Source organism: Ictidomys tridecemlineatus, chromosome 8 (genome assembly GCF_052094955.1).
Source record: "Ictidomys tridecemlineatus isolate mIctTri1 chromosome 8, mIctTri1.hap1, whole genome shotgun sequence".
NCBI lineage: Eukaryota > Metazoa > Chordata > Mammalia > Rodentia > Sciuridae > Ictidomys > Ictidomys tridecemlineatus.
Genome location: NC_135484.1, coordinates 9,118,869 through 9,144,077, shown reverse-complemented (window position 1 = coordinate 9,144,077; position 25,209 = coordinate 9,118,869). Strand labels below are relative to the sequence as shown.

General features: G+C 48.9%; 2 protein-coding genes across 9 annotated transcripts in view; both read left to right on the top strand.

Annotated features, from left to right (window-relative positions):
- Snx9 (sorting nexin 9) overlaps window positions 1-6,294 on the top strand; it is a 103,238-nt gene extending 96,944 nt beyond the window's left edge. For both annotated transcript variants that reach the window (XM_078018832.1, XM_013356916.4), the window contains exons 15-18: window positions 1,497-1,586; window positions 2,762-2,876; window positions 3,606-3,697; window positions 4,779-6,294. In XM_078018832.1, the coding sequence (XP_077874958.1) occupies window positions 1,497-1,586; window positions 2,762-2,876; window positions 3,606-3,697; window positions 4,779-4,826 (345 nt within the window). In that variant the 3' untranslated portion in view covers window positions 4,827-6,294. The remainder of the gene's footprint in view (window positions 1-1,496; window positions 1,587-2,761; window positions 2,877-3,605; window positions 3,698-4,778) is intronic.
- An 18,546-nt stretch (window positions 6,295-24,840) lies between these two features.
- Synj2 (synaptojanin 2) overlaps window positions 24,841-25,209 on the top strand; it is an 89,589-nt gene continuing 89,220 nt past the window's right edge. For 4 of the 7 annotated variants that reach the window (XM_078018824.1, XM_078018825.1, XM_078018826.1 and 1 more), the window contains exon 1: window positions 24,843-25,207. In XM_078018824.1, coding sequence (XP_077874950.1) covers window positions 25,081-25,207 — 127 coding nt within the window. In that variant the 5' untranslated portion in view covers window positions 24,843-25,080. Of the gene's footprint in view, window positions 25,208-25,209 lie in introns of all 7 variants that reach the window. The other 3 variants (XM_078018827.1, XM_078018828.1, XM_078018829.1) reach the window with 2 other exon arrangements.

Genomic DNA, 25,209 nt, shown 5'->3' with positions numbered 1-25,209 from the left:
ATATTTTTTAGTTGTTGATGTACCTTTATTTTTTATTTATTTATATGCGGTGCTGAGGATCAAACCCAGTGCCTCATACATCTAGGCAAGTGCTCTGCCCCTCAGGCACAGCCCCAGTTCCTCATAGCAAATATATCTTAAAAAGCACTTGCCACAGTCCCCAATTTCCTTTTTCTTTTAACAGATAACAGTTTTTAAGGGGAATAATCATATAAATTGTTTCACATCTCTGATTTTTAAAAAAAAATCAGATGGCTCTTGAAATATACTTATGCCACATATACACACACGCACATACACACACGCGCATACACACTGAAGCAGTCAGTCAGTAGCTCTTTTGCTAATACTCATAAAAATATCAAGTTTAGAATTGTAAGTAACATAGCTATTAAAAATTACCATTAGGTCAACCATGGTGGTGCGGCACCTGCAATCCCAGCCACTTGGGGCCTGAGGTGGGAGGATGGTAAGTTCAAGGGCAGTCTGAGTAATTTAGCAAGGGAAAAAGCGGGGCAAGGGAGAAGAGCCTTAGATGACAAACAGGGCACCTGTCTTCCACAAGGGCCTTCTTTGCTTCCTGGTTCAAAAGCCAGCTTGCTCTGAGCTGCCCAGGACCACCCCCTGGTGGGTCACACATGTCAGAGCAATTTTCTTTCTTAGGTGTGCAGTAGTATCATTCCTGTCTTTTAAAGGATCCTTATCTTTAAAGTTGGTGGGTGAGCTGCTGGGTGAGCTAGGGGTGTAGCTCAGTGGTGGAGCACTTGGCTGGCATGCACAGGCCCTGGGTAGAATACTCAGTACAGGGGGAGTGGGGGAGTATATCTATACACTCATATATATGAATTCAAAAAATATAGAATCACTTAAAAATTGCCACTTAAGAAGATTACCAGGTTTTTAAATAATATTTGTATATTTTCTGCTAAAAAATAAAGATATTAAACTATAACAATTTATTTGTCTGCATATAAAACATACAGTTTTTTTGTTTTGCATTTTTCCCTCTGTACTGGGGATTGGACCCAGGGTACTTTACCACTGAGTCACATCTACAGTCTTTTTTATTTTTTTTATTTTGAAACAGGGTCTCACTAAGTTGCTTAGGAGCCTGCTAAGTTGCTGAGGGTGGCCTTGAATTTGCTGTCCTAGCAAGCCCCTGAGATTACAGGGTGCACCACCACACCTGGAAAAACAAACTATTAGCTGAGAATTTTTCCCTCATACTGTTTTATTTTGGATCACCACAAAATATCTAATTTTACAAAGCAACCTAAAAATTGTATGCTGTTTTATCCTTTACTACATGTGAGTCAGAGTGCAGTAGTTTGGGGGATTATTTTCTTTTAGGAAAAGTGGTCTGAATGCCTCACGTACAGTGACTTGGCTATGCGTGGAGGATCTGGTTGGCATGGTCCTCATATACTAGTTTCTTTTCTGTGATTTTTTTTTTTTAATTCCTCTGCCAGTAACTACCAGCCAATCTCTTGTTACAGCCAAAGAAAGATCTCCACTTCCTCATGGAATGTAATCACGAGTATAAAGGCTTCCTTGGCTGCTTCCCGGATATCATTGGTGCTCACAAGGTAACCTGGCCACAGGCACAAAGGAGAGGGCTTTGGGGGCTTTGGGCAGACACACACAGCCTGGCAATGCCATCTGATAGGGTAGTCCTTATTAATAAGAAATGCTAATTCCCATCATAAAGATTTCTAAACTTGTTAACGATTCCCAACTAGAACTAAAGGTATATTTGAAAGAAAAAAAAAAAAGATCTCTAAACTTAAAAATTGGATTGGGTGACCTCCCTTTTACAAAATCCACATTACCTCAGTCATGAGAATTTTACCAGCTATGGCATTTTGCATTCTGCTTTATGCTTTACCATTTAAATCTTGTGAAGGGGAAGCATGGGTTAATTGGCTTTTGTACAACTTCAGACAATTTAGTGTAAAACTGAGAACAATTTGCTTCTCATAGGAATTTGCCCTGGCAGGCTTGGAGTTCTAGGCATGGAGGCTGATTTGGGCAGTAGTATGGCATTTTCCCTCCCAGATAGCCCTAAACAACAAGCAGGGCAGTGACACTGGAGTGAGAGATTTGTGGCAGCCTTTACAACTTCTACCATCTAAATATTAGTTTAAATTTATTCATTCCCCCTTAAAAAAATCTGAGTAAAGCTAAGCCTTGCAATCAGCAGATGCAAGTGCCAGCTTATAAACCTTGTTTCAGGGAAGAAGAGACAGACAAAGCCCCGTGTGCAGGTACTACACGGCAGCTCCCTCGGGCTTCCCAAAGCTGCTGGGAATGCCTGTTTTCCTGTTGTGCACTACTCTTAAAATAATACAGAGATGGTGTGCTGTTTGGTTTTCTCTTTTGTTGTAGCATAAAAATGATAAATTTTAGCTAAGTTACATTTTTCAGGAATAGCAGTCTTTTCTCTTTCAGGGAAATTAAATTTAGATGCTTGCCTCTGTTCTTACTGGTGGATACATGTTCCCACTTGTGGCAAGTCACTTGCAGAATATGTTAACATTGTTGCATTTTTTAAAATATTTATTTGTGTTTCTGTAGTTTTAGGTGGATACATTAGTTTGTTTTTAGGTGGTACTGAGGATTGCACCCAGTGCCTCATGCATGCTAGGGGAGCACTCTACCACTGAGCCACCATCCCAGCCCCAACATTGTTGCATTTTTTTAAACTAATGACTAACCCCTTTCAATTTGTCTTACCAATATCATTGCATTTTCTATTTCACAGGGAGCAATAGAAAAAGTGAAAGAAAGTGATAAGCTAGTTGCAACTAGTAAAATCACTCCACAGGACAAGCAGACCATGGTGAAGCGAGTTGGCACCATGTCTTATGCTTTGCAAGGTAAGGAGAAAGGTTATGAGTAGTTGGTGGAGGGCCATCCCGACAAAGTAGACATTCCCCTTGCTGGAGAGAACTCCAAATATAAATAGCAGTTAAATAAACAAGAGCCCCTTGCTTGCCAGATCCCATTGTTAAAGAAAAGCTGTGATATTTAATTTCTCACTAATGCCCCTCACAGCAGCTTGATTAAACCTACATGTTGTGTTACTTCTTACAGACACTGAAGGTTCTTTTTATAACCCTTAATATCATACTGCTCTATTAAATTCCAAAGCCTGGCATTTATCGGTGTATAACCTTTGTGCCCCAGGACTGTGAAGGGCAGTGGGGATCGGGAGGAATCATCCTAGGCATAGTTTGGCTGGTAGTAAGTAGAAGATATTGGTTCACTTTTAGAGATGGGACCATGTGTGAACAGACAGGAGCAGCAATGGAGGCTCCTGTGTTTTGGTGGATGGTGGATGGTGGATGGTGGATGGATGCGGAAGGGCGTTCGTGGTATTTAACATGCAAATCAATGAAAACATCCATGTACTGGAAGGTGGTGTTTGCCTGACTGTGCAGCCGGTTTTTCTAGCCTCTGTGCAGGATGATGTGCCAGGAACTGCTCAGAAGCCAGCCAGATCAGGTCCAGTTGATGATGAGTCATGACTGAGTGGAGAAACCAGGTGTAGTCATTTGAAATCTTGGGGGGGTGGAAACTAACAGCTGTCTTGGTTTGGGTTGTAGCTGAGATGAATCACTTCCACAGTAACCGGATCTATGATTACAACACCGTCATCCGCCTGTACCTGGAGCAACAAGTGCAGTTCTATGAAACAGTAAGTGGGACCCCTTTCAGTGCCTTTTGCACCCATACCCTAAGAGGAGGGCTTGCAGGTAACTAACTTTGGCCCCATAAAGTCAATCTGTTTGTATTCTTTAATCCTAAGTAATAAACCAAAAGGGGTTAAGTTTTGAACAGGTTTTTTTTTGTTTTTAAAACCTCTTTTAATTCCATCTGTCCTTTCCTCTTTGGGTAACATTGAGTTAAAAAGGGTTTCTTCTGAAGAAGAAGCACTGGGTGCTAGTTTTGAAGATTCAAGAAGTCCTGACTGCACAGCTTCCCGAACCTCCTCCCAGCCTTTCTGTGTCTTTGTGCACAGGGACAGTGCTGAATGAGATGAGGTCACCCTGTTGCCAGAGACTTCATCCTCTCAGCTGGGAAATGAGACCAAAGGCAGCCTTTGTGTGTGACCCAGGTGTTCAGAGTGGACCAAAGGATTCTCTATAGGAAACCAAAAGAGCAAAACCTTAAATATTTTCATTTAGAAAATTACAATGAAAACGTAAACTCCCATGCTTCTGTAATGTTTTGGTTAGCAGAACATGGAAAAAAGCATTCTTTTCATGTAAATGGAGCTTTGACATCAGAAGACAAGTTCTGTAGTCATATTGACCGCTGGGCCCTGCCTTCTCTCTCTGCATTATGTGTGTTCAGGGACTCAGCTCACATCCAGTCATTTGTCACCTTTGTGCTCATACTGTCCAAAACGCCAGTCTCCCGTGGCAGGCTGCTGACACGGAGCTGTGCGTCACTTGCTTCCTGCTTGTCTGTGGCATGTGTGGGAATAACTGGGGTGGGCGGTGTGCCTAGAGAGAGCTCGCCAGCGCCTCCTCCGCCCAGCAAGCTGGGCCTGTGATGGCGTCACACCTTCTCCTAACTGGGGCTGCAGGTCTTTGCCTCTGGCTCCTGTGAGAACACAGCCACACTGTCAGCAGCAGCCAGCCATGGAGGAGCAGGGCTGAGATCAGTTGAAGGAGCCGGCAAGTTTGTGGTGTTTACTTGTGAGAGTTGTAACGGTAGTGTGCTGTGACATCATCATGGGGTAATATCTCGGAATTGCTTTGTTTTTTCACCAGATTGCAGAAAAGCTGAGGCAGGCCCTCAGCCGCTTTCCGGTTATGTAGAACAGAGCGGAACATGAAGAAAACTCCGAAGTGCTTCCTTCTGACTTGGGCAATGCAGTTCAAAGTTTATTTTTTTCTCCATCATCAGAAAAAAAGAAAGAAAACCAAAAAGAAATGAGTTGGAAAAAGCTGTTTTCTCTGTTAACCAGCCTGAATGCACTATTATTTAGGGTTGGTCTTCTTTTGTTTATTTCTACATTCATTATTTAAACCAATGGAAATTGTCTCTATTTTTGGAAAGAACTTAAATTTATTAGGATTTTTGAATGGAGAATTAGGGGCTCCCCACTGATATTTTACATAATCGTAATTTATACATTACCCATGATCTTCCGGTTCTTACCCAATGTCAGATAATTAATTACTAATTGCTTTCTTAAAAATATGAAATATTCCAGAATAAAAAGACACATGTTTATATATTTTTATAACTCCTTGGTCTTCTGGGGTTCCTGTCTGTTCAGGAAGATCCACACACCCTTCACTGTGCCAGTGCTTCTGTCTCAGGAGGGAGAGAGCCCAGGGCTCTGGTCACCTTGCTCTGCATGTGCTGCAGGGGCCATCTCGTGTCCCCTTGGTGGGCCCAGTGGGCACACAGCAAGTGCACCTGCCTGCTGCTCTTCCGTGGAAGACAGTGCTCCCTCTGTGCCCTGCTTCCTGATCCTGGGCAAGGCGTGTTTTTGCTAGAAAGAATACAGCAGAAAGGCTGAAAGACCTTTTAAAAAGGCTTTAACCCCGGGCTGGTGGCCGTTCTGACTCTTGTGCCCAGGAGCACCGGGGGAGAGCATCCTCCAGAGCTGCCACCCCCTCCCATCCTGTCCCTCCACTCGCCATCAGAGGGAAGAAGTGCTGGGATGGCCACGAGATTGCCATGTGGACAGGAGGCCAGTCCAGGTTCTCTGAAAAGATGGAAACCAGAGTTTAGTGCCTGGCCCCTCCCCACCAAATGGGAGAGTTTGGGGACTGAGATGGACGGCAGCATGCCCAGTGTGCAGGAAGGTGCTGATGAGAAGCCCAAGCGACACCTGTCTTGACTGTCCAGCCTTCCTGGTCACTGATACTTCCATTAAGGGCACCAGGCAAAAAGGTCTCGACCTGCTGACCGCTGATTAGCACCCGCAGGCCGCCCGCTCTACTGTTGCCTTACCACCTCATCTGCCACCGTCCCTGCTCTGACCCAGTGATTACAGAAACGGAAAGTCAGCAGCAAAAACAGGAGAAACCAAAGCAGTAGATGAGGACAGTAGTCACCTGAGAACCTCCCGCTCTCCAACATCACGGGTCTGTCACTGTTTATAAGTAATTCTCCCCACCTGACTTTTCCCCTATAAAATCCCATAGAACAGTGTTTATGATACAGCCATTTAATATATGTACAAACTGTAAAGAATATGTATAAATATTTTACACAAATGTAAGCATGTAGAAGCCAACGTATAAATAAATTGTTTAAAAACTGTACAGTAAATTCTCAAAGCAAATTTTTTCAAAATACTCCTTGGTGTTTTAGTGAGTGGTTTGTTGTTTGGGGGGTGGGGGTTGTTGGTTTTTGTTCTTATTCCAGCTGCCAAAAATGTTCCAGGCATAATTTCCTGTGGCACGAATCAGAAGTTTAGCCTTGGGTCTGTGATCGTCCCTGGCAGCATCTCGTCGTGGCATGGGGAGCTGTGGGACACAATGTCCTCCAGGTGTCCTGAGCTCATTGGTGTGAGAAAGGGGCCAAGAAAATGGAGACTTACCCAGGAAGATGGCAGTGGCGTGGGGTGTTCCCAGAGTGACAGGAAATTCAAGCCCTCGAAAGCTGACACTTGGAAGGGTCTCCTTCACAGGGCAGAGTTTTAATGTCACGGTGTGTGTTTTCTTCTCTTAGGGGATTCTTATTTGGTTTGATTTTTAATGACTTATCTTTAGTTTTCTTAGAACTACCATCATACAGTAAAGACTTTCATATATCTTGACTGTGGACAAATAGGTGAGCATTTGGTGAAAGTCTGGTCTGCATGTGGGGCAGGTGACAGTGGCCTTCCCAAAGTGGCGTCCCAGAAGGTCAGCCCACTGAGTGATGGGCCGGCGTCAAGGTTGGCATGGTCCACCTGCAGGCCCTGAGTAGGAGAAGGCCTTCCCCACGCAGAAGAGGGAACAACACAAACTGCACCTGTAGGCCCCGACCCTCCGGCCAGGCTCTTGTCCTCTGTGGGCAGAGTATTCCGTTTCTTCCCTGCGGGGACAGGGAGAGCGTGGGGCTGGCTGGGCAGAGTATTCCGTTTCTTCCCTGCGGGGACAGGGAGAACGTGGGGTTGGCAGGTCCTTGTGAGGCACATGCTGGGGCAGAATGAGCACATACCAAGCTCATGGCAGGAAAGGTGCCACGCAGGTCTGCCCAGCACGGGCCACAGTGCACCTTAGCTGTGGAAGGAGACCTTCCAGCCAAGGCCACTCACCGGCTGTGTGTGACCCCTTCCTCAATACAGCTAGTCCTCGTCTTCTCCAGAGGGATCATAGAACCCACCGAAAGGCAAGGAGTCTAAAATGGGAGAGTGTATTATGAAAGTAGACTAAAATCCCTTAAAAGGAAATGGGACACTTTGTGCTGGAATTTTTGATGACATTCCAGGTGAGGTAAGCCAGTTATGAAAGGACAGCTACTGTCCCATGCCACCTACCTAAGGTATGCAGAGTGGTCAGAGTCACAGGACAGGGAAGGTGGATACCCAGGCTGGGGAGGAAGAAACGGGGAATCGCTGTTCCATGGTGCAGAGCTTGGGTTTGCTTTAAAATTCATAAAGTGGCCTCAGAACACTGATGTTAAAACTTACTCAGTTCCCTGTTGGGTGACACCTTTCTGAGAATCCTGTCAGATGCCCTAAATTAGCATGTCCTCCTACTCTGGCAGGGACTGCCTGTCCTACTTCAGCCCCGTGTGACTCGGGCGTGTGGTTTGGTGGCTGTGTGGCTGTGCCCCCCCCCCGTCTCCTCACGTGGATACCTTCACAGCACTCAGCTGGTCTCTCCAGGGGCCTCTGCAGTCTCGGGACACTGCCATGCTTGCTGACGGCCTGGCTCTCAGGCGCACATTCACACACCCCAGAGCCTTCACAAATGGACGGACTTCCTTTATAAAACAGGCCATGGGAGCCTGTTTGCTCCTTCTGCCATGTGAGGACCAGCAGGAGATAGCCATCCGTGAAGAACAGGCCTCACCGCACCCGGAATCCGCTGGTCCCTGGACCTTGGCTTCCCCGTCTTCAGCTCTGAGAGAGGTCGATGTTTGTTTAGAAGCCACCTGGTTATGGTGTCTTGTTATAGCAGCGTGAATGACCAAGACAGTCCCCTCTGTGTGTCTGTTTCTCCCGTATTCTGCCCTTCAAATTCTAGCCCCACTGTGAGGGGTCAACCAGTGAGACCCCCGAGCTCTGGAAGCCACATAGGAGTTCCAGATCCACCGCAGGGACCGCCTAGTTTGTTTCTCCTCCCAGTGATGAAAGTCCTGCGCTGCTTGTTGTCCGGTGTCTGAAAGCACTTTGCACATATTGGGGTGGGTTTTTCTTTGAGGTGGGCTAGAGGGTAAACTGGCCTCTGCTACTCCATCGTGGCTGAAAGTGGAAACACTCGTTTATTTTCAAATTCCAAGGTGTTATTTCCCAGCATGCGTCAGTCTGTCCAGCAGACGTCCCCAGAGCCCACCCTGCATCACCACAAGACTTGGTCTGGCCAAGGAAAGTCGTTGGGAGCCTGGGATAGCAGATGCTGGCTCTCCAGCTCCACAGGGAGCGAGTGTCGGCCTAAAAGGGCCGACAGCTGAAGCCACTGAGAGAGAAGGGGACCTGCATGAGCCAGGAACATGCTGCTCTGTGATGCGAGTTTGAGTTCATCCCCAGAGGAGTAATCCCCTGCCAATCCTGACCAGGGGATCCCTGTTTTTTATTGAACCAGAGTGTCCTTGCATCCTGACCCTAAATGGATGTCTGAAAATGTATTGGCTTGAGGAAGCAGGGACTGTGTTCCTAATGGGAAACTGGATCCTCCCGGACAGACAGGGCAGAGCAGAAGCAGAACAGCAACTGGGTGCAGGCACAGGCAGAGCATTCGTCTGTGTGAGACTGGATTAGTTCGACGGCCGTTCAAATGACTTCAGCTGGCTCCGTGGATTGTATGTAATTCAGAAGGGAGTATTCTTCCCTCCGCACATGTCTATACCCACGGTGGATTAGCGAAAACGGTGGGCGGACCACTGCAGTGGAAGATGGACCCCTGGAGAACTAAAGCGGGCCTTTGAGGAGCCATCGACACCTGATACTCTTCTGCAAAGAGTGAGCTCTGGCTTCCTAAAGTGGGGCACGTTTCTTTTAAGACCCACTTTTCAACCACCTTTAGACTTTTGACAGCAGCTTCTTCTAACTCACCTCTAACATGGAGCCCATAGAGTCTGGGGGACTAGAAGGGGAACCGGTAAGGACATAGAAGGTAGGCAAACTGGCCATGTGCACGGTGCACGTCTTCTCTGGGGAAAGGATTTGTTCCTGTCGTCAGATCCTTCAAAGCAAGGGTGACTGGATAAAGGGTCGGAGCTACTGCGTTAAAAAGCCAGTTTCAGTGCCGCCAGACTGATCTGTCTTCAGCCACGTCTGGTTCTTTTTCCTGGAATGGCTTCCCCTTCTCTTGCCTCTTTCTGACAACACAGAACCTTGGAATGTAAAGGAGGAGGGAGGAGCGGTTCTCCATGGCAAGTCCCACTGGTGGCAGCTGAGGCCCTAGGTACCTCCCCTGGTCCACAGGGCGGAGAGGGGTTGACTCCTAGCAGAGGTTTAATGAGCACATCCTCCTATAAAGGCCAACTGAGGGCACTGCCGAGTGCCAAGCCACGTGCCCATTCCCCTTTTGGCCAAGGGTCTCAAGGAAACCAGAGAGGTCAGGCCCCAGGTGGGCGTGAGCCAGCTGACTGGAGGACAGCACCTTGCCCTGGGTGCTGCCCCCCAAGCTGCAGCAGGTTCTTCTGAGGGGTGGCTCTTGCTCCATGGACTCATGGTCGGCCCTGGGTTGGAAGAGTCATGGAGCTCCATCAGCAAAGCGCTGTCGTATTTGCCCAGCTTTCCCTTCCCTCCTCCCCTCACACCTTCCTGTGGATCCCAAGCCTGGAGTCGCCTGCGGTAGCCAGTCAGGCACCTGTTTCTGGAACCAGGCTGCAAACCCAGAGACCTGTGCAGGAGCAGCAGGGGAGGGAAAGCACCGCCGCCCACCCCCCCACCCCCCCAGAGATCAGAGGCAGGGAGTGTGGCCAGAGCCCCCTGTTGCTGCGGGAGGGTCCTCAGCTGTCAGAGCTGCAGAAGTGGCTCCTGGCCTGGCACCCTGATTGCCCTGCAAAGGACACCAGTGACACGCAGGAACAAAGGAGAATAAGTGCAGTTTAATAACAATGTGATTCATTAAATTATTATGAGTTTGGAGAACATGTAGCTGAGTTTCTAAGGCAGCACTAAGCCTTGCACTGAAGGAACAAGAGTAAGTATCAGATGCAGCTATGTGAGGTCATCTCACGCAAACCTGCTTGTCCCCAACCCCTTTCTCTGTCCACCTGGACTAGAGAGTGGAGAAATCGCCAGGGAGCTCAGGAGGCCACATAAAACACTCTGACCAATGAGTCTCAAGTAGAATCTGAGAGCTTTTGCCTTGTTCTTGTACGGGGGCAGATACAGCTAGAGTTTCTCCCTCCCTACCTTGAATGTCAGAGCAATGCCTCAGGCTATTTTGTAATCATGAGGCAAGAAGCCAAGGTGCTAAAGATGATCAAAAGGAAGCAAGTGTTTGCCTGGTTCCACGGAGACACTGCTTCTGGAAGGCCTGCCTCCTGTTTATTTAAGATGCTGATAGTTAAGTTTTCCAAAGTACACCTGATGTGCTGGCTAAAATCTTTTAGATTTATATACATGATAGGCTATTATATGTTGCAACTTAATTGGTTTTGTCAAAAGGGAATCATCACTTTACAATTTCACTTTACTTTTCAAAACTATTTTGCTGCAGTAAAATTTAGGATTTTTTTAATGCTATTTAACACTTTCAGACATACATAAAATAAGATGTAAAATGACTCGGTGCTCAGCCTCTGCTCCCCTCCTGGGATGGGAAGCTTGCACTCCCACAAGATGGCTCTGCGCTCAGCACACCTCCCTTTGCTGGAACAGTCTTCGGGAGGCTGCACCAACGCCCCTCTGTAACTCTGCCGCTCTGGTGGCCCGCACACGCCTCTTGATAAAACACTTCTTGGTGTTTTCATGTACAACTCTTGCAACCCGATCAGACAAGGGGTGTTCTGGAGAAGATCAAGGGCAGAAAAGAAAGGCAGGCTCCCCTGAGTGGCCCCTCTTGCCCCTCTGCAGGAACCCTCAGAAGGAGGGCTGCTGGGCAGCTGTGCCCTCCACACCCCCTGCCCATCTGTTCACCCAGCTTCTGTGCCAGGCCCTGAGCCCATGCCAGGCCTCCTCGGGTGACATTGAGGGAACAGCCAGATTCCAGTCTGGAAAACTCATGCTGCCCCAGAGGCTTCCCTGACTTGGACAATGGTCTACTAATGCACGCAGAGCTTGCTGTTCTTGGCCTGTGAAAGCCACACACAAACACACACCTGGGACAGGTGTGCTCGGGGCTGTTTTGCCAGCTGCGATACAGAGTTGGGCCAAGGCCCAGTGGCACGTTGGCAGCCCATGAGGGATCTGCATCTTGGCCCCAAAAAGAATTAAGCTCCCCTGGTCCTCAGCGTCCGCAGGCACCCACACCACCCAGTCTCCATGCCAACATACCCAACCAACAGGTCTGCCGGCTTTCAGGAGCAGACCAAGAGGAAAGGGAGGCCCCTGGGGCGGAAGGATTGTACAATTGGCCTGCACCCACAGGGGCTGCTTCAGAGGCCGTTTTCACAAAAAGTCGTGATGTCAGGAAACGAACTTCCAAACCGACCACTCCTAGCAACAGCTAGAGCTGAGGCAGGTGACTTCCAGTTCACCCACCTGCCACGTGGCTCTTCCCAACGCTGATGGGGTGGACATTACAAAGACACAGCTGTCTCTCTGACGATGGAACCCAGGGAGCCAGGCAGAGACAGGCTTCTCTCCTCCCACCTGGTAACTGTCCACTCAGTCTGACAGGCAAGCCCATGTGGCTTCTGAGGTCAACAGCTCCCACGACAGAGCTACTCTGTCTTCTGTCCTGCATGATCACTGCTTCATGCATCAGTGTTTGGATTCCAGCCTTTGAAATGAATGACCAGGGCATGGACCAGCCAAGTTGCTGCTTACCAGCTATCCATTTAAGAAGCTCAGTTTCTCTGGGCTCAGTGGCTTACATCTTATCCCCAGGAACTCAGGAGGCTGAGACAGGAGGATCAAACTTCAAGGCCAGCCTCAGCAACTTAGCCAGACCCTGTATCAAAAATGGGGTATAGCTCTGTGGTAGAGCACCCTGGATTCAATCCACAATACCACACACACACACACACACACACACACACACACACACACACTATATATATATAGTGTGTGTGTGTGTGTGTGTGTGTGTGTGTGTATATATATATATATACTGTATCCCAAGATCCAAGGTGGCAGAGAGGAAGTTGCATTCCTGGCTGCTCTGTGGTGTGAAACCAAGAAAGCAGACGGGTAGCTTCTCCACAAGTAAGGTCCTTGTGGGACACTATACGTCCACAGGGTAGAAACTCTACCACCTCAGATTCATACTGTTAGATGGGTAGACACACAAACAACATGACAAAGCAAGGGAACAAATCATACCAAGCAAACCAAGAAACTCCAGAGACAATGAATTGACACCACAGTGAAGAAATGTCAGAGAAGGAGTTTAGAATGTACATAAACTGATCTGCAAAATAAAGGATGATGTAAGAGAGCAAATACAGATAGCAAAAAATCACTTCAATAAAGAGAGATTCTATTAAAAAACAGAAATTCTTGAAATGAAACAATAAAACAAATTATAAATTTCATAGAAAGCATCATCAACAGACTAGTCTACTTGGAAGACACAACCTCAGGCAATGAAGACAAAATATATAATCTTGAAAATAGAGTTGACCCAGGAGAGAAGATGTTAAGAAACCATGAACAGAACTTTCAAGAACTATGGGCTAACATGAAAAGACCAAATTCAAGAATTATCAGGATAGATGAAGATGCAGAGATACAAACAAAAGGAATGCACAATCTTTTCAATGAAATAATATCAGAACGTTTCCCAAATGTAAAGAATGAAATGGAAAATCAAATACAAGAGGCTTACAGGACTCCAAATATGCAAAATTACAATAGACCCACTGGGCGGGGGGGTGTGCTGGGGTTGTGGCTCAGCGTTAGAGTGCTCGCCTGGTGCGTGCAAGGCCCTGGGTTTGATTCTCAGCACCATATAAAAATAAATAAAAATAAAGGCATTGTGTGCAACTAAAAGAAATAAATATTAAAAAAAAAAACAATAGACCCACATCAAGGCACGTTATAATGAAAATGCCTGGCATACAGAATAAGGATAGAATTTTAAAGGCTGCAAGAGAAAAACATCAGATTATATATGGGGGAAACCAATACAGATCTCAACTGGTTTCTCAACCCAGGCCCTCAATGCTAGGAGGTGTATATACCAAGCTCTGATAGAAAATAGATGCCAACCAAGAATCCAATGTCCAGCAAAATTAAGCTTCAGATGTGAAGATGAAATAAAAACCTTCCCCAGAAAGCCTGCACTATAGAATATTCTCAACAAAATATTTCATGAAGATGAAATGAAAAAAAAAGTGAAAATCAAAAGTAAAGGGAGGAACTACACTAAAGGAATAGTCTGTCGAAGGAGAAACTAATTCAAATTAAACACTAGAAAGAAATCAAAATGACTGGGAACACAAATCATATCTCAATAATAACCTTGAATATTAATGGCCTAAACTCCTCAATCAAAAGACATAGACTGCCAGACAGGATAAAAAACAAGACCCAACAATATGCTGTCTCCAAGAGACTCGCCTCATAGCAAAGACATCCACAGACTGAAGGTAAAAGGGTGGGAAAAAACATATCACTCACATGGACACATAAATGAGCAGGGCTTCTATCCTCATATCAGATAAGGTGGACTTCAATCCAAAGTTAATCAGAAGGGACAAAGAAGGCATTTCATACTGCTTAAGGGAATTGTACATCAACAAGACATAACAGTCATAAATATTTATGCCTGGAACAATGGAGCATCTATGTACATCAAACAAACCCTTCTCAACTTCAAGAATCAAATAGACCACAACAATAATACTGGGTTTGAACATTTTTATCCATATTAATGCATACAAATATGAATATTTTGTAAAAATGTACATAAAAATATTTAAGTGGATATGGATTTGTATATAGTTTTTTTTTGAGATGGATGTTTACAATTTTGGTAATGTATAGGATATAATTATGAAACTGAATATATATGAAAATTTATGAGTAGGATTAGAGTATACACACACACATACACATATACACACAAAATAAATTAATGATTTCCTAATAAACAGTTAAATTATGCCAAAAAACAGTTAAATTATGCCTGTATATATATATGAAGTATATAAACATAAATGGAATATATGTGTGAAAATAAATGGATATTCAAAGTAATATTTATAATTTTTGTTTAAAAGGCTCATGATTATGGGTAGGATTAGGTTTCATTCTGAGTTATGGCTTTGGTTTAGGGGTTGGGTTACCTTTAGAACATGTGTATCAATATATATGAATATAAATATGAATATAGAAGTAATATATATATATACACTTTTATCTATGGATATTTTTACAGTAAGCAATATTGATATATTACATGTGAAATCTGGGCTATGCCTATGGAAATGAGTATATATATATAAAATATCTATGAGCTTTTATGTGAATTTATGAATCTATTTATTTATTTATTTAAATATATTTTTAGTCATAGATGGACACAATACCTTTATTTAATTTATTTCTTTTTATGTGGTGCTGAGGATCAAACCCGGTGCCTCACACATTTCAGGCAAGGGCTCTACCACTGAGACACAAACCCAGCCCCTGAATTTAAATCCCCAAAACCTGAGCTAACCTCATTTTACATTCATGTAAAATGTTATGCTTTATATAAAGAGAGGTCTCTCTGAAGTGTGTTGGTAGGTATAGGACTAATGTAGAAAATAGGGTTAGTTTGGGGATTGAACACTTTTATGTTTATATAGGAATACAAATAAAAATATATATGTAAAAATATACATGAAATATTTAAATGGATACAGATTTGTATACAGTTATTTTTCTTTTGAGATGGATCTTTACAACTTGTTTTATACTTTATGTAACTGAATATATATGAAAATATACGAGCAGGAATTTGGTTGCCATTAGGGTATACTCATATATATATACATGAATGTATATAAACATATAGGAATATATATGGATATTCAAACTAAAAAATAAAATTGTTTCCTAATAAACAGTTAAATATTAAAAAAAAAAACCAGGCCCATGAGTTTATTGAACACACCAGACCACTGAATGAAGCAATCCCCTCACCAGAGGACACCCTCACACTGGATATGGTAGCACTCATCACCTGGTCACTAGTCACAAGCCTTGCCCAGGAAAATCTCCACAGTGACAGATTTCCAAATCTCTGTCCTGGGGCTTCAGCAGAGCATGGTTTCTTCTGCCAGTGAAGACCAGGCATGACCCACTGTGACATCTCAAGCTGAGACTCCAAATGAGCCTTCCAGCCAGACCCTGGCTTGGAGTAAATTCCTGTGCCCTGAACAAGTCCTCCAGCTGGTCCGTGATCTTATCTGACCGTCTGCAGAGACTCTGCGTTCCCATGTGTCTCTGCATCTGCTTCGCCCTCCATTCAGTCTCTGAACCTCTGTGGCCACCCTTCTCACCGTCTGTAACCTGTGCATACACTTGGTCATGTACAGTGCGATGTGTGACTTGGTATCATGGGTATCAGTGGTTAAGATTGGAATAAAAGAACTTCTCACTGCCAAAATACAGAAAGAAAAAAAAAAGAAAATTTATTGAACAGAAAGAGAGAGAGAGAGAAGTTGTTTCCCACCCAAAGAGATGCTCCAAGGAGGTGCTCCCGTCCCACTCACCTCTTCACGCCACAGGACCCCCTGAATACCAGGTGCCGCCCAGTCCAGCCATGACCTCGACAGACAGGGCCAGCAGGACAGGGTAGGACAGACTGCAGCACACGTACGCAGGTCTGCTGTGTGCAAGGCTCTGTGCTGAGACTTTGCTGGATTTCAACGTGTTTGGTTCTCACGACACCTGGACTTGAAGACAAGGGGTCCGAGGTACCCAGAAGTTAGTAAATGACACGAGATGGCCCCGTGAGGAAGGGCAGGTCCAGGACCCCAGCCCGGCTGCCTGGCTGCAGAACCCGAGCTAACCTCCCCGGGATTCCGTGGGAAGGAAGGTGTCAAGTAAAACAGAGATGCGGGTCCCATGCCAAGAGTGGAACTGCCCTGGAGGAAGAGGAGGGACAGGAGTATGTGCTCAGGTCCTTGGAGGGGTCACCTGCGGCCTGAAAGGTGAGAAGGCCTGAGCGGCAGACAGTTGCTGGGGACAGGCCTGGAGCACCCTGAGCTGGGCCGTGACAGTCTCGGGAGCCAAGCCAGGGCAGTGTGCCTGGAAGGCAGGGGACCAGCGGGGGACAGCAGGGTACACAAGCCTGATGGGACAGGGCCTGACCAGATGGCTGTTGGAAGTCACACGGGTGACATGACCTATCCCATGAGTGTGCCGTGCAGAGAGAGGGAACAGCTGTGCCGGTAGCTCCCAGAGTCCAGGGGACAGCGTGGTCTCAGCGGTCAAGAGGAGAAAGGGCTGCTGCTGGGGCTGCCTGGTTTGGAATTGACAGCCATGCCCAAGTGACAGCTCTTCCCTGCTTCCAACACCCTTCAGCAGTGCTGGGACCACCCCCAGACCTGCAGGTGGCTCTGTTTGGCCTCACAGGGCTTCAGTGAGAAGGGAGGGATTGCTTTTCTGGTGGCCACTTCTAGAACACCTTCTCACCTGCAGGGAAGGAGCCAGGAGGGATGGAGAACTGGGGGCTGTGGGCAGCAGGGATGGAGGAAGGGACAGAGTCTTTGGGAGAAGCCAAGGAACAGATGGACGGGGTGGACGAAGGAGGCCTTTGGAGAAAGATGAGGGGTAACATCTCCTACAAGGGTTCCATGATGGGAAGATGAGGAGTTCTTGGTGGACTCTATTCTCAGTTTGCAACTTGGTTGAATAAATGAGTTAGTAAAGTAATAAGTTAAAAATATTAAAATTTTTTTACTTACATACAATCTTAATATCTAATGAAATAGTTTTATGAAAAAGTATTTCAAGCCAGGTATGGAGGTGCATGCTTGTAATTCCAGCAACTCAGGAGGCTGAGGCAGGAGGATCACAAGTTTGAGGCCAGCCTGGACAAGTTGGGCTACTGACGTAGCTCAGTGGTTAAGTGCCCCTGAGTTCAATTCCTTGTACAAAAAAAAAAAAAAAAAAAAAAAACTGGCTGGAAATCTTGGAAAGCCAGACAATGATTATGCTAGAGACTCAATAAACATATTATTTGCTGATGGGTGGATTTATCATACCAGCTCATAAATTATTTTTCTGAACCTCGGAAAAGAACGCATGGTCTCATAGGAGGATGTCCCCTGGGCCAGCAATGTCCCCTAGAGAGCCAGCTGAGCATGCCCAAGGCCCTGGGTTTGAGCTCTAGCACCACAAAAAAAAAAAAAAAAAAAAAAAAGAAAAAAAGAAAAAGAAAAAAGTATTTTCTAATTTTAAAAAACATTTTTATAAAAACTCATTTGGATGAAACTTTAGTCAGGTATAACAATTACTCATAACGAGCTGACATTTAATGAATCCCTTTAAGGAAAATACAAAGTTCCCTGAAATTGAAACTGACCCAGAGCCTCCCACGTGACTCAGGCCCTTCTTGGAGATCATGTCCAGCGTGTCTCAGGTGGCAGAAGGGTGGAACCTGGAGGACAGTCCAAGAACATCAGGTGACGACAGCAAGGGAGGGGTGGCCTGGGGACCCCTGCGGGGGTCTGGGAGAGCCTCAGGAGGGTGGTCCAGAAGCACTCGCCTGTTTTAGTAATCAGCAGCTGGTAACTAATCCCTGTGTATGCAGAGGCTCGAGCAAAGGAAACAGGCTGTAAGAAAATGAACTAAGAAAACGCCCCACTGTGCTCTGAAACTGTCCCCATGAGGGCCAGTCAGCCGTGACCTCCTCACAAATAAAGCCTAAGGACATTTCCCAGTCCTCGTCCCTGGTGACCCCTCACAGCCTCAGCCATTACTGACCTCTGGCTGGAAACACTTGCTTTGCTTGGGTTGAGGATGCTACTGGTTGTCCCCAGCCTCCTGTCTTTCCTTCTCAGTGACCTCGCTGGTGCCTCTGCTCCGCCTCAGGTCTCCAAGTCAGCACTCAGGTCTGGCCATCTCAGCTCTCTGACCGACACCAGGCCCTGGTGAACCCACTCAGGCTCCAAGCCCTTAAATACCATCCACATGCCAATGTCAAGAAAAAGTAAGAGGAGGTCACACTTGTTCTACCCCAGCCGACTGCCAAAACCATATAACCAAAGCCTCAAGCATCCTGAAGATTCTCCCAGGCACCAGCCCTAATCTTAAAGGAGACATAAAATGCAAACACCGAGTTCCTGCCAGCATGAGTCAAGGAGATAAACCAACCAGCTGGAGACGAATCAGCTAAATAGCTCCTCCAAGTTAGAAAGAATGCAAGGCTTGGTGGCACACACCCTAATCCCAGCAACTCAGGAGACTGAGGACAGAGGGTCTCAAATCGGAGGTCAGCCTGGGCAACCTAGCTAGATCCTATCACACAACAAAAATAAAAAGGGCTGAGGGTATACTGGTAGAGCCTTGCCCACCACGTTGGAGGCCTTGGGTTCAATCCCCAGGACACAGAATAAAGTCATAATAGAATGTGAATGTCACCCCAGGTCCCAGCCTTCCTCCTCTGTACTGCGTGGACTGTGCCGTCACTGTCGTGAAGGGGTGTCCTGTCACTTGGGTTGGTGGGCTTCCAATTTGCAAACTGCTCTCAGGTATACACAAGAAACCTCTCAGCGTGTGTGTACAGTTGGGTCTGACTGTGTTTTGGATGCTGGTGACCTCCCATTTACATCTATCCAGACTTTGTCCTGGGACTCCAGACTTGCATCACCCACTGTCCACTCAATACCGCCGCCGGATATGACTGAGCCCCCCTCACCCACCCCACCCGGCCACCTGCCCCTGCCACAGTAGTCAATGGGGATGCTCTTCCTCCAGAGTCTCGACCAAAACTCTGAGCCATCCAAACTCCTGTCTTCCTCTCATCCCCCGTCAGCCCTCACAGTCCTCCCTGGTCACCTGTCCTTCAGAGCCCAACCATTTCTCACCCCCTACGACCATGGCCCCAGCCCCAGAAGCACCAGATCCCCCTGGGCCACTGCAGTAGCCTCCTGCCCGCCTCCCTCCCTCTGCCCAGCTCAGCAGCAGAACATGAACCTGAGCTGTCACTCCTTGGCCTGCCACTCAGCAAGAAAGCTAAGGTCATTGCAGTGGCCCACAGCACCTCCCCTGGCTCCTGCAGTCCTGGAACATGCCAGGCTGCTCCCTTACCAGGGTCTGCTGCCTGTTCCCTGCTCCCTGGATTCCTTCCCTCAGAGGCCCATGTGGCTCGCCCCTCACTGGCTTTGGCTCTTAGGGGGAGCACCACTTCCCCCAGACTCCTTGGCCCCTGTGGAGAGCTGCAGTGCCCACACTCTCTCTGCCCACCTGGACCTCTTTGCTTGCCTCCCTGTCTGCAGCAGGGATTCTGTCTGTTTCCTGCTGTGAACAGGCTAGGATGATGCTCAGCACATGGTAGGTGCTCAGTAAATACCTAACCATCGGGCAGAGTAGGAGTCGCTCCAGGTGTGATCCTCCACTCCCAGTGGCAGGACTTCTGGGTATCAACACTGTCTCAGGCACTGTCTTGGCACTAGGGACACACTGGGGACAAATAAGAAGCAATAGCAAAGGACCCTGTGCAGGATCTCCTACCGCAGCAGGAGAGACGATGACAAACAGGAATGGGCGGCTCACGATGTCAGACATGGTCAGAGGTAAGGAGAGGAAGAGACGAGAATGTGGGGACTGCGAGTCCACTTGGGCAGCTGTCACCAAGACCCACAGGTGGTGGCGGAAATCCAGGAAGTCCTCAGGATGCCAGAAGCTGAAAGTCCAAGATCACGGTGTGGTGGGCTGGCTCCGGCTGAGCTTCCCTGGTTTGCTGACGGCCCCTCCCCCTGTGTCTTCACTGGTCCCCACTCTGTGCACTTAAACGTCTGTGTCCTCATCTTTACTGTAGGACCCCAGTCCTTTTGACCTAGTCACCGCTAGATCCCCATCTCTAAATGCAGTCCCATTCTGAGGGCCTGGGGTTAGGACTTCATCAAATGAGTTTCGGGGAGACCCAGTTCAGCCCCACAAGGCAGGGGGGAGGTTTAGTAGGAGGGGGTGCAGGGGAGAAGGCAGTTTTCTAACCAACCTGAGAGAGTGAAAGAAGCAGCTCGGGAAGCCACCTTCCCAGCTCCGCAGCCCGGGGCAGGAAGGTGCATGGCTCATAAGACACAAAGCAGCAGAGCCAGGGTGGTGACAGGCCAGGGTGGTGACAGGCCAGGTCTCGTGGGCCAAGACTGAGTGAGCTCGGCAGGGGACGGGGCAGCGGGACCAGGGTGCTGCCAGGGCAGTAGGAGGTAACTGGATCCACGCTCCAGATGGCAGTCAGGCGGGGGCAGTGGCCTCTGAAGGGAGACCCGGTCCCTGGTGCTGGCAGTACTGCTCCTGGCTCCAGGCCTGCCTCGCCCTCGTCCCCCCACAGGCAGGGATGAGCGGATGCACTCAGGACCTGTCAGAGGTCCCAGGGGACTGCCAGGGCCTGTGACAGTTGCACTTCTTCCTCTTCCTTCCCTCCCCCGTCTCCCACCTCCTGCAGGTGAACCCCCAGCTCGGAGTCTATGTCACAGGGAACCAAACCTAAAGTAACAGGCCACCATCAGCCGTCAGACCCCGGATGTGTTTTCAAGGTCAAGTCCACAGGACTGAGACCCTATCATCATTTCGTGGAGCAACCAGAGACAGCTCCACGGCTCTGTCATCTGCTCAGGTCCAGGCACCGCCGAGCGTGTGACCTCTAGGGCCGCAGCCTCTTCTGCCCTCCCTGCTCCCATGCCCAGATTTGCTTACTGGGAGTTTCTGTTTGTTTGTTTGTTTTTAAGCTTAATGAGTTTTATTAGGCATTTTTTTCCGTTCCCCATCCTACTTCAAATGCGATTCATGGGTTCAACCCCCAGCCCCCAAAACTATACTCAGATCTCTGCAGAAACTTAAAGTGACGACCACCCATACTGGGAGCTCCGCAGGGCTGGCCTGGGGCGAGCAGTGCCCCTCCTGCCCTTCCCCACCATCCTGCCCCATCCTTGCCCTCCTTGTTTCTGTCTCCACCTTGGCCTCCGTCCTCCGTCCCTCTAAAGATCTGACTAGCGATGGGACACCTCCCACGCTGGCGCCTTCTTCTGCCCTCCTCTGCTTCCTTCCAACAAGCCCAGGCCTGGCCTGTCACACCAGGTTGCTGCTGCCCCTCTGCCTTTGTGTTGATTTGCTGCCTCTGCCATCCAGACCTCCAGCTGGCACAGCGCAGTACTGCAGGTTCTGCCCTGGGCTCTGCAGCTGGCTGTTTGCTCAACCCTCGAATGAAACTGCAGGTGACTCAGGTCACTGGTACCTTCTCACCAAACCAGGGTTCTCTCCTGAGTCCTCCCTCTCGGGGACTAGGGTTTTCAGCACAGAGCCCGGTGGAGCCCTCTGTCTGGGCACTCTTGGCTTCTCGGCTTCCTCAGGCTACTTCTTGCTCATCTTTCCCTCCCCCTGCTCCCGGGTGCAGACACCTGCCTCCTACTCCCCCGCAGAGAGATGCCCTGTGCATTTTTGGTCCCTGGCATGCAGCCATTTCCTGCTGGTCGAGCTGCCCAAACCAGACCACAGGCCCAGCTCCACCCCGCCCCTGCCTGTGGTCAAGTCAGCCCTCACCCCTGCTTCTCCTGAATTTGTGCTGCATCCTCAAAACGTTGGGGGCCTTCCTGACTCCTCATTGCCCTCCTGCCCTTTTGTGCAATTCCTTTCATTTCTTCAGAAGCTCTCCGGTCTTGGGCAGCGTGGCAGCCATAACAAATACCATAGACCAGGTAGGTGCTCTGAACAGTGGCCTCTGCTCCCTCATGGTTCCGCAGGCTGGAAGCCCAAGGTCAAGATGGGGATTTGCCTTCTGGTTATGGCACTCTCCTGGCTTCCAGACATGGCCTTCTGGCTGTGTCCTCATGTGGCCTTTCCTTGTAAGGGTGTGGTACTGGGGCCTGAACCCAGGGGTGTTTACCCACTGAGCCACATCCCCAGCCCTTTTAAAAATATTTTATTTAGAAGACAGGGTCTGAGTTGCTTAGGGCCTGGCAACTCAGTTGCTGAGGCTGGCTTTGAACTCATGATCCTCCTGCCTCAGCCTCCTGAGTTGCTGGGACTACAGATGTGTGACACCAAGCAAGGCCAGGGTCCCTTTTTATAAGGTCAGTAAGCGTATCATTCCTATCATGTGGGATTCACTCTCAGATATCATCTATCTGACCCTAATTATCTCTCACAGGTCCCACCTCCAAGTAGCATCCTGTTGGGGGTTAAGATTTCAACATACCAGTTTGGGTGGGAATGACACTAACATTGAGTCCCTGACATCCTTCTATTTCTGTTTGCTTTGGTCATTTGCTGGACTCCCTGGCTCCCAGCCCACACCGTGACTGAGTTCAACTTCCTGCTATGGCCTAGTCTGTGGCTGGTGGAGTTGGCTTTTCCTTCCTTCCCTCCCAACCCTCATCCTCCAGGCTCCCAATGCAGAAGGCCCACTTGTCCCCAGGTTGTACCCATGCTGTAGTGGCGAGCTGGCCTGTTCTCTGTGTCTCCAGTTGGTTGCTTTCTCCATCGGCTATAGGTGCCATGTCCAGGTGGCCCAGAGTCTACAAGGCAGTGTGCATGTAGGAAGGAGGGTGCTTCCTCTGCCACCAGAGCTGACGGCCCTGCCCCAGGCCAGAGAGCAGACACTTGAAACCCACTAAGCTCTTGACTCATCCACCTTGAGAGACAAGGAACAGCAACTCTACATCCTGAAGTCCAAGATGTGCGTTTTAACATTGCCAAAATCAAGGTGGAGCTTACCATCCATGGTGTTCCACTGAAGTGTGTGTGCGCGCATTTCCTTCAGTGGTACATAAAACAGTGTCTCATCTTACAGTTGATGGCATCTTAGATTCTAGAAGCTATAAAGCTCAAGTCCTGGTCTTGACTGTAGGAAAATTTCAAAAATATGTAAAGCATGCCACAGGGCAGAACGTTAGGTAGGAAAGAGGAGACAGAAAATAAACAGAACACTTGTTCCTTCCCAAGACCTTACTGTCTAGTTAGTGAAACAAGACTAAGAGAAAATCAGTACAAAAATAGGTGCCAACACATATGAGCAAGTGAGCACTGACGTGTCCAACGAGCATCTGAGTTATCTGGGATCAAGATCTCAGGAATATTTCCTGGAAGAAGTGAACTGTGGTTTAAAAGGGAAGGAAAAGTGGGCCAGTGGCTAAACTGCTTAATTTAACGGGCACATTGTTTTCATGAGGTAGTGAAATTTCATGAAAGGGAAAGAATTTGGATGGATTATGAGCATCATATCTGGGATTTCCATGCATCATGGCTGAAGGCTCAAGACGACCAAAAGTTCTGTGTTCAAGTTTACTTTATTCCCTGAATCTTGGTATGATGGGCTGTTCACTGAGCGTTGAATACCTGGTTGTTTCCCGTCACAGCTGATGTCTGCAAGGACACCTCCATGTCCTTCTTGGCACTGGGGATCTGCCCCTTCTGGAACAGGTGGGAACAAACAGCTTTGGCCCACAGTCTTGTCCTCAGTGCAGAGAGAGGAACTGGCTTGTGTTGGGATCCTGATGGAAACTCCGTGGTGGAACCACGCACAACACCCCAAGTGACCCCCAAGATGATTCCAAGTCAGCCTAGTGTCCCCTCTCCCTCCTCTGCAGACTCATCCTGACTCACAGACCTCGGGCCCAGAATCCAGTGGCAAGAGGGGCACCGGCCCCCGCGCACAGCGCACCCAGCTGCCAAGCCACATAGGCCACATCAGATGCTAAATAAAATCTGTGGGAGGGGCGCGATTTCCACCTGAAGGGCGAGGTAGAGGATGCTCAGGCCAGCAATAGTGGGGCTGTGTTGGGGGTCACAGTACCAGTTCTCTCTAAGCCCACACTCCGATGGTGCCTGGAGGTGGACCACACTGCCCTCACTCACAGAAGAGTGAAAGGCAGCATGTAACTGTCCACTCTCCATGCTCCAGCCACTCATGCTCCAGGAATTCACTGTCCTCCTGGTCACCTATTAAAGGGGCCAGTTATCACTGCCCCCTCCTCGGCAGGGAGACTGAGGCAGAGTCTCAGTGGCCCATCCAGGTTAGCAGAAGCAGAGCACACAAGGAGGCCCAGCGTCCCTGGGGCGGGGGTGGAGCGGGAGGGCCGCGGTGGTTTCCAGCCCCACAGGGCCCTCCAGGCCGGGGGGCTGCCCATATAAGGCTGCAGCCGTCCAGCATGGGTAGGGGCTCATTAAGGCCCCCAGCGGCCAGCGTCCTCCTCCGCGGCGAGGAATGTGTGGAATCTCCTCCCTAGCTGCCGCCCACCACATGGAGGACCTTCCCTCCACCCACACCCGCCGGGATTAGCCCCCAGTCCCGGTGCCCGCGGAGCGCACTCCCCGCCCACCCGGGCCTCGGGCGCGTCCTCGCCGGCGCGCGCGCAGCTGCCTCGCCGCTGGGGGGAGCGCGGCGCCTCGGCGGAGCGGCCCGGGAGGCGGCGGCGCGCCCTCACCTGCCCCAGGCGCGGCTCAGCGGGGCGGCGGCGGCGGCGACCGAGGAGGCCGCGAGGCCGCCCGGGAGGAGGCCGGGGAGGAGCCTGGCGGGGCGGGAGGGCGGCGCAAAGTGAAACTCCTGGAAGTTGCGGGAGCGCGAGGAGCCGTCGCGGGCTGTGCGCCCTCGGGCCGGACGGGCCCGGCCCCCGCGCACAGCGCACCCGGTGCCCATGGCCCTGAGCAAAGGGCTGCGGCTGCTGGCGCGGCTGGAGGCCACGGGCGAGAGCAGCGTGCTGCTGGAGGCGCGCGGCCGCGGCGACTGCCTGCTCTTCGAGGCCGGCACGGTGGCCACGCTGGGT